At 35.5% G+C, this 8,851-nt stretch overlaps 1 protein-coding gene across 1 annotated transcript; it reads right to left on the bottom strand.

The window, feature by feature from the left end:
- Positions 1 to 203: 203 nt before the first annotated feature.
- On the bottom strand, positions 204 to 5,771 carry LOC124420589. The gene is made up of 3 exons (XM_046954047.1): positions 5,621 to 5,771; positions 2,227 to 5,526; positions 204 to 1,979 (listed from the first exon to the last, which is right to left on the bottom strand). The coding sequence occupies exons 1-3, from the start codon at positions 5,769 to 5,771 to the stop codon at positions 514 to 516; spliced, it is 4,917 nt and encodes a 1,638-aa protein (XP_046810003.1). The 3' UTR covers positions 204 to 513.
- Between the last annotated feature and the right edge of the window lie 3,080 nt (positions 5,772 to 8,851).

The following is an 8,851-nucleotide window of genomic DNA, read 5'->3' as shown; positions in this document are numbered from 1 at the left end:
ACTTTGTTTTGGTGTATAATTTGTGGCATAATGAGTTTTACAAAAATAGGATAGATCGGTTTATTTATTGGTACAGGTTTAGAAATGTGGTCATTTAAAGCTCCGATATGGTTGCAAATATGTTTTATAGTTTTCATGTTATTGCAGTTGTTCGTAAAATTTCTTGTATTGATTTTAGATCTATTAGATTGAAACACAGATAATTGATTTTTAGACTAAGTACAATTAACAATTTATTATGCACTAATGATGCGTAGACTAACTGACTGAGACGACTGCAATAAACTGACTGACTGATTATACAAAAAGAGGATATACAAAATACATAATTAACAAGCGAAGAATAATATGATATTTAGAGATTTAATTTAACACTGGACTACAAAAATTATTTTGAACATTCCGCCCGCCTCGTTACCATGGGGAACGAAATAAAATATTAAAAATTTAAGGTTTTAAATATTAAATCAAAAATTAATATTAAATAAAACTATAAATTTATTAGAACATTTTTTAAATGTTGGAGTCTTTTTTAAGATCCCTTTCTTCATCGACTGGAAGTGGACAGATTTTAACCAAAGGACGCTTTAGAGTTGACGATGCAGTCTTCACAGTTACTACTCTGATAAGTCCATCAGGGCCTGGGTGAACTTCTAAGATGCGACCTAAAGGCCATTTCATAGGAGGATATCTTTCGTCGGCAATAAGAACCAATGACCCCTTTTTGATCGAATTTTCTTGCTGTTTCCATTTGGACATTGATCTAAATCGCTGTAAATACTCATTGGACCAACGCTTCCAAAAGCTTTCAATCATTTGTTGAATGAGTTGTAAACGAGATAATCTTGAAACAGAAAAATCAAGAACAGATGGCTCTGGTACTGCATTCAGCGCTGATCCAATTAAGAAGTGGGCAGGAGTAATTGCGTTTACATCTGAGGGGTCATCTGAAAGTGCGCACAGAGGTCTTGAATTGAGGACCGCCTCGATCTGCGCTAAAAGGGTAGTTAGCTCTTCATAGGTTAACGCAGTGTCACCAATAATTCTTCGAAGATGAAATTTAACAGACTTGACACTGGCCTCCCATTTTCCACCAAAATGTGGCGCGGATGGGGGATTGAACTTCCACTGAGTGCCGTCATTAGCCAAAATTGTTGACAATTTTGAGTACTCCTTTGAACACTGAGTGAAGAGACGCTTAAGTTCTGCATCGGCGCCTATGAAGTTGGTACCACAATCACTAGTTAGCGTGGAGCAAACTCCCCTTCGAGAGACGAATCTTTTAAAAGCCGCAAGAAAGCCATCAACTGAATAGTCCGAAGCGACTTCAAGGTGTACGGCAGATGTTGATAGACACACAAAAAGAGCGATATAGCCTTTGTATTGCTTTGCTCCGCGACCACGCCATGTCTTAATAGACAATGGACCGGCATAATCCACACCCGAGTGAAGAAACGGCCTAGCAGGAATTGTTCGAATTGATGGAAGTTGGCCCATGAGCTGTCGAGCTGTTACTCCTCTAATTTTTGCACAACGTACACATCGATGATTAAATGCTTTAATAGCTGAACGACCACCAAGTATCCAATATGATTGCCACAGATAAACACTCATGACCTGGACACCACCATGCAAAGTCTTTTCGTGCGCCTCTGCTATCAAAAGATTGGTGAACGTTGATTTGGATGGCAAAAGAATGGGGTGTTTAGCATTTGGATCAATAAGAGCATTGCGTAACCGCCCGCCAACACGGAGTAGACCATATGCGTCAATAAATGGCGTAAACTTGCTTAGAGGATGAGAATTTTGCAACTGCTGACCTGCATGAAGAGCCTTGATTTCTGATGAGAAATAAGAATTTTGTGTTAATTTTATCCAAAACCTACGCTCATGCTCTAGCTCTTTTGGACTCAATGGTTGTTTGATAATAGATTTATTGTAATTTTTTGAGAAAACTCGACGGCAAATAGCAGTTATCCCTTATCAAACGAGTTAATTTTGAAAATTTGTTGATTAGGTCCCAGATTGGCTCTTCTTGATGACGACGCACTATGTTTACAGTTCGATGAGATAATCTTTCCTCTAAATTGATATTGCCCAAATTTATGTCTGCAGATGGCCACGATGATGAATGATTTAAAAGCCATAACGGCCCATGCCACCATAAGGGATGTTCGATAAGCTGCTGAACTGCAATCCCTCGAGATGCACAATCGGCAGGGTTACACTTTCCTGGAATGTGATGCCATTTAGCATGGGGTAAAACATCTTGAATCTTTAAAACACGGTTTGCAACGTAATCTTTCCAACGGGAGGGATGACCTTTAATCCAAGTTAAAGCAACAGAAGAATCTGTCCACAAATGAGTGGAAACATGATTAAGATTTAAAATGGACTTAAAATGAGCTACTCTTTTTGTGAGAATAAGTGCAGCATTGAGCTCTAAACGTGGGATCGTTTGCCTCTTTGTTGGAGCAACTTTTGTTTTCGCTTCAATGAGATGAACAGAAACTGAGTCGAATTCGGTAATAATACGCAAATATATGACAGCTGCCATTGCATGTTCGGAGGCATCCGAGAAACCATGTATTTCAATTCCAAGATTTGTTGGGGAAATTCCAACCCATCGAGGGATTGAAATATTATTGACGTTATTTAAATCGTTGATGAATTTTGACCATCTAGCCGCCAAATCTTCATTAACCACTTCATCCCAGTCTGATTTCGATAGCCAAATATCTTGCATTAATATTTTTGCTTGTATTGTTACTGGAGAAATCCAACCAAGGGGGTCAAAGAAGCGTGATATATTTGACAGTATTGAACGTTTCGTAGGTGTGCTGGAAGATGTGGATGAAAATGGCGATGAAAAAACAAAACAATCTTCTTCTGGTTGCCAGCAGATACCCAGTGTAGAAATATATTGGGTTTCTTGAAGTTGAATCACTTGTTTGATTGCACATCGTTCTGGTGAAATGGTAGAAAGAACGTTAGAATTATTAGCTGTCCATTTTTGCAAATGAAAACCGCCCGCCATGCAGAGTTTATCCAGTTGAATTACTGCACTTTGAGCTTCTTCTATAGAATCTGCTCCACCAAATGTATCATCTACATAAGTGATATTATTCAAAATATCGACAGCTAAAGGATAGATAGAACCTTCATCTGTTGCAAGTTGTTTTAATACTCGATTTGAAAGATAAGGCGCGGGTCCAAGACCATATGTAACTGTAGTGAGATGATAGGGTACCACGCTTGATGATTGAGATGATGTCCAAAGGATTTGTTGGTATGCCCAGTCACGTGAATCCACCATTACTTGTCTAAACATTTTCTCAATATCGGCTGAAAAAACATACCGATATTGACGCCATCTTGTGATCACATCAGAAATCTCTAACTGAAGCTTGGGCCCAGTGTGTAAAATATCGTTTAATGAGAGACCGCTGCTTGTCTTGCATGATCCATTAAATACAACTCTCAGTTTAGTTGTTGTACTAGACTCCCTAAGAACTCCATGATGTGGAAGAAAGTATTCTGTTGTAGGAATTGTAGCCTGAGATGATGGAACCATGTGACCCAAAGATTCATATTCCTTAAGAAAATCTGAGTAGAGTTTAAAAAACTGAGGATTAGATTCTGATTTCTGATACAACTTTGCAAGCATTCGTTCTGCTTCTTTACGAGAATCGCCAAGAGTATTAGGTGAACTTTTGAACGGCAATCTGACAATATATCTGCCTGATGAGTCTCTCCGGTAGGTGGCTTGAAAGTGGGCCTCACATTCTTTCTCTTCCGGAGACAAAATAGATGATTTGGTTTTTCCTTCTTCTTGCGTCCAAAAACGTTGTAACAACTCATCGAGGTTATGATCTACACGACATTGGAATACTTGAACTGAATGAGACGATTTTGCATTGGATTCCAGATTATGGACGCCGCCAGATAATATCCACCCGAGAGATGTGAGTTGAGCAACAGGAGTATTTATAGTTCCCTTGATAATTTCCCCTTCCAAAAGATAACCATATAAGTCAGCGCCAATTATAAGATCAATTTTACTAGTGACCATAAAATTTGGATCTGCAAGTTGGATATTCTTAAGATACGTGGTATTGTTAAGCTTAACTGTGCACGATGGTAATTGAGTAGTTAGTTTTGTCAAAACGTATGCAGATACGGTACATTGAAAGCTCGATTCAAAATGTGGATACAGCGTGAAATGTACCAAACCTTTGGTCGCACCAGATTGAAGAGCACCGACGCCAATTAAGTTTAAGTTTCCCTTATGTCTTTTTAGATGAAGTTTCTTAACTAATTCTTCACTGATAAGTGTTACCTCAGAACCTTGATCGAGCAGAGCTCGAGCGTTAGAAAAAACTCCATGAGACGATTTTATGCGTACTAAAGCTGTGGCAAGCAAAATATTGGACGTACAGTTCAATGCTGCGGAAGTGGTATGATTACTGACAGCAGTTGGTAGTGGATTGTTTGTGCTCGTTGTGGGATTTTCAGAACTAGATGATTCAGATTGAAACCGATAACCATGTATTGAGGAATGATGACGACCATTGCAGTATCTGCAGCTTTTTGAACTTTTACACTGAGCAACCCGATGAGGACCAAGACAATTGTAACAAAGATTTTTTGAGGAGAGGACATCATGTTTTTGCTGAAGAGTCTTACCATTATAGATATCACAGCTCGAAATATAATGATTTGAGCTGCAAAGAGAACAAGAATAATTATTTGTTTGTAAAGGTAATTTATTTGGAACCTCAACAGGACGTTTTTGATATGCAGATGTAGATACATGTGTGTGAGCTGCTGATTTTTTGGGAACTTTTGTTAAACCACCCCTAGACTCTACACTTTCTAGGGCTTGAATGCGGCCACTGAGAAAAATTTCCAGTTCAGAAAATGTTGCTGGCTTTTTGGATGAACTACGACATAATTCCCATGCTTCATGTGATGATGCGTCCAAACGTCGCACGACCATGTAGACGATGATGTGATCCCACTGTGCTATTGGTGAACCTAAGGCTTCTAGAGCACCAAGTGATTCTTTGACAGTTGCCAAAAGGTTCTTCAATTCTGAAGAAGACTTTCTTTGAAGACGTGGCAACTCAAAAATGCAATCCAAATGAGAATTAATTAACATCCGCGTATTTTCATATTGCGTGCACAGGATTTTCCAAGCTGGTGCAAAATTCTCCGATGAGACTGGTAGATTTGAAATACATTGTAGTGCTTCACCACTGAGGCTGCTTTTTAGATAATAAAACTTTTCAACGGCTGTTAAGTCACTATTTGAATGAATCATAGATGTAAACAAATCATGAAATGGCCTCCAATCATGATAACTGCCAGAAAACTTGGGTAGTGTAATTTTCGGTAAGGAGCGTAAATGAGAGGAATTATTTATGGACTGATTCATGATGCTATTATCAGTAGACGTGATACTACGAAACTCTTCTAGAGATGTAAGCATTAGTGACTTGGCATTTACATACGTTTCCTCGCAGGCTGCATAAATATCCTCAGTAAAATATTTGTTTTTTCCGTATCTCCTCAGTCAATCTGGTGCGTGTAATTTTATCATGGCAACTTTTGAACTTACTCCAATTAGCATCTAACATAGACAATCTGGTTTGCACCTGAGCTTGATTACATTCCTCCGTGGAAAGTGCATTAAATTTCATTAAAGCTGATTTTATATGTGAAAATGTCATTTCCTGACTAAGCAAAAGTGATTCTTGACTTTCAGTCATTTTGGCTTTATTAAGATTATTTTAAATAATATTAAAGCGAATACAATTGTTTTATATGTGTTCACTGTAAAATATTTGCTTCAGAATGATATGATATTAATAGTCCAAAATAAGAAATATCAACAGCGAAGAGATGTGAGCAGAGACACAGCGTATGAAGTAAGAGAGATACAGCGTATGATGTAGTAGAAAAGCAGCAATGAAATTACCCTTTTTGATGATTAGTGCAGCCAAAAAATGTGAGCAGAGAATAATTTAGCAGCAGAAAAATGCAGCAGCAGCCAATTCAGCGATTTTGATGATGAGATTTCATGAGAGAACAACAGCAGCAGCAACAAATTGAAACGTACTCCCAAAAATATTACATATGCAATTTTAAACCGTTCTTTTTTATTTTTCTTATTTCTGCATCAAAAATGCATTTTTAAGATACCCTGCAGTTCTTTTAAATTAATAAGCCAGAGAAGACAAATTATAGATTTTTAAAATTAATGATAATAACTTGGGACCGATCCGATTAAGGACTAATCCGGCTCGAAGGACCATTAAATGTTCGTAAAATTTCTTGTATTGATTTTAGATCTATTAGATTGAAACACAGATAATTGATTTTTAGACTAAGTACAATTAACAATTTATTATGCACTAATGATGCGTAGACTAACTGACTGAGACGACTGCAATAAACTGACTGACTGATTATACAAAAAGAGGATATACAAAATACATAATTAACAAGCGAAGAATAATATGATATTTAGAGATTTAATTTAACACTGGACTACAAAAATTATTTTGAACAGCAGTCGTTATATATCTTTTTATTGCATTATAGTTGCCATTTCTTTCGGTATAATATTTATTGCATAATATATTTTTAGAAAATGGCCAATTGGATAGATCGGTAGAATTATTTTCACAGCTTTAAAAACGCGGTAGTTTGAGTTTTCGATATGGCTGCAAATAACATTGACAGTTTTCACGCTATGACACACAGTGGTATAGGGAAAAAAAAGAGGGAAATAATTCAGTAACTTCTAAACGGTTAATCCGATTTTAATGAAATTTGGTATGCACAAAGAGGAGGTGTTGTCGAGTTTAGGTTTTGAATTTGGACCTTATAGGCCAACCAGGGCCCGGCGGGGGTACTCAAATTAGGACACCTCGGCTATGTTAAATTTTTAAAACGATCCTATTTCTTCATTTGAGTTCCGATTTAAAAAAAATTTCGTATATAGAATCTCCTTATCGAGCACTATAAAAAAGCAGTAAATTATCTCTTTTAGTTTAGGAGATATTCGCATTTAAAAATTAAAATTTTAAAATTTTTACCGTTCTTACTTTAGTTTTTTGATAATAGCGGGTCCAAATATTCCCGATTTTCGCAATTTCTTTTCGCTTAACAACAAGTTTATATATCAAGCAGTGAAAGAATTATGTAAAAATCATGACTGAGTCCAAAGTTATAGGCATTTTAATTTAAAAAATTAAAAAAAGGCGATTTTTTGCCATTTTTTGGGGAAAAAAGTATCTTTTTCTTTTTAAGTTATCTAAAAAGTTTCTAAGAAGATGTATATAGAATTTATACTTTTTGAAAAGCTGACTTTACGTAAAATACGATAAATGAAACAAAACCTAAAAATTTTTGATACCGAGGGGACCAGATCCATCCAAAAAAACCCTATTTTTTATATAAAATTCAGTTTTGAGCAAAAATTCTCAAATCGCATAGTCGATATCAAATTATAGTGACCTGTTTTATATGACCCAATATGTTCTTAATCATTTTGTAACGGGTTTCGATAACCCCGCCCCTGGTATGGATATAATAGGCAAAAAACCAAAAAATCCCATTTTTGGGATTTTTAAAAACTTTTTTGGGAATTCCGGGATTTCTAATAAGAAAATTCGAAATTTTTATTTAATTTTTGGATTTTGAGTAAAAAAATCTACCTAACTGTAAAATTTCATCAAAAATATTCATAAATAAAATTTTTTATTGCAATTTGAAAAATTTGTATCTTCGCAAAAACTGAATAAAAAACATTTTTTAATTTTTTTAAAAAAAAAGTATTCCGCGAATTTTTTAATTTTCAAAAATTATATAAAGTTTTGAAAAATAGACAAAATTACCTTTCCATTGATATATAACATGCCTACCTAATGTTTTTTAAGTGACAAATTAATTAGGGAAAACTCAACATCTTTTAGAAAATTTACCTAGCACTATTATTTTCATCCATAACGTTAACTCTTAAATTTGTTACATATATTAAAAAATTTTCAGGTATTATTTTTTAAACTGTAATGATTTTTACCCCTATAGGTCACTTTAATAGGTAGCTTATTAAAGTGACCTATTGAGGAAAAATAAGGATACGTTAGACATATTAGGTAGAATATCATAACCCTTTAAAAAATAATTTAATTTAAGTACCTGTAATTAATATATAAGACAGGTTTATATCTGTTCGTAATTATTTGTAATTATACCCTACACCACTATAGTGGTGAGGGTATTATACGTTTGTGCTGATGTTTGTAACATACAAAAATATTGGTCCAATACCCACCTTAAAGTATACCAATCGATTCAGAATCATTTTTTGAATCGATTAAGACATGTCCGTCCGTCCGTCTGTCCGGCTGGCTGGCTGTCCATGTAAACCTTGTGCGCAAGGTACAGGCCGCAATTTTCAAGATAATTTGATGAAATTTGGACCAAGCATGTTTTTTGGCACAAGGACGAAGCCTATTGAAAATGGTTGAAATCGGTCCATTATTTCACCTAGCCCCCATACAACCGTACCTCCCGATTTGAACTTTTTATGCTATAATTACGTCAAATATTCTGCTATCTCTTTAAAAATTGGCACAAATAAGTTTTATATAAGTATAAATGACACTGCAGATTTTCGTAAGGATCGGCCTATATTTGACCCTAGCCCCCATACAAACCCCCCTTCAAAAAATGACTTAAACGTCTAAAAATTGACTTGTAACCATTTGTATCGCAATGAAACTCAACAATACTAACTATTATTTAGAAATATATCCTTTTCTCAAATTTACCGAGGATC

This window comes from Lucilia cuprina, chromosome 6 (assembly GCF_022045245.1).
Source record: "Lucilia cuprina isolate Lc7/37 chromosome 6, ASM2204524v1, whole genome shotgun sequence".
Classification (NCBI taxonomy): domain Eukaryota; kingdom Metazoa; phylum Arthropoda; class Insecta; order Diptera; family Calliphoridae; genus Lucilia; species Lucilia cuprina.
Note: the sequence above shows the minus strand (reverse complement) of the source record. Positions and strands in the feature narration are given on the sequence as shown.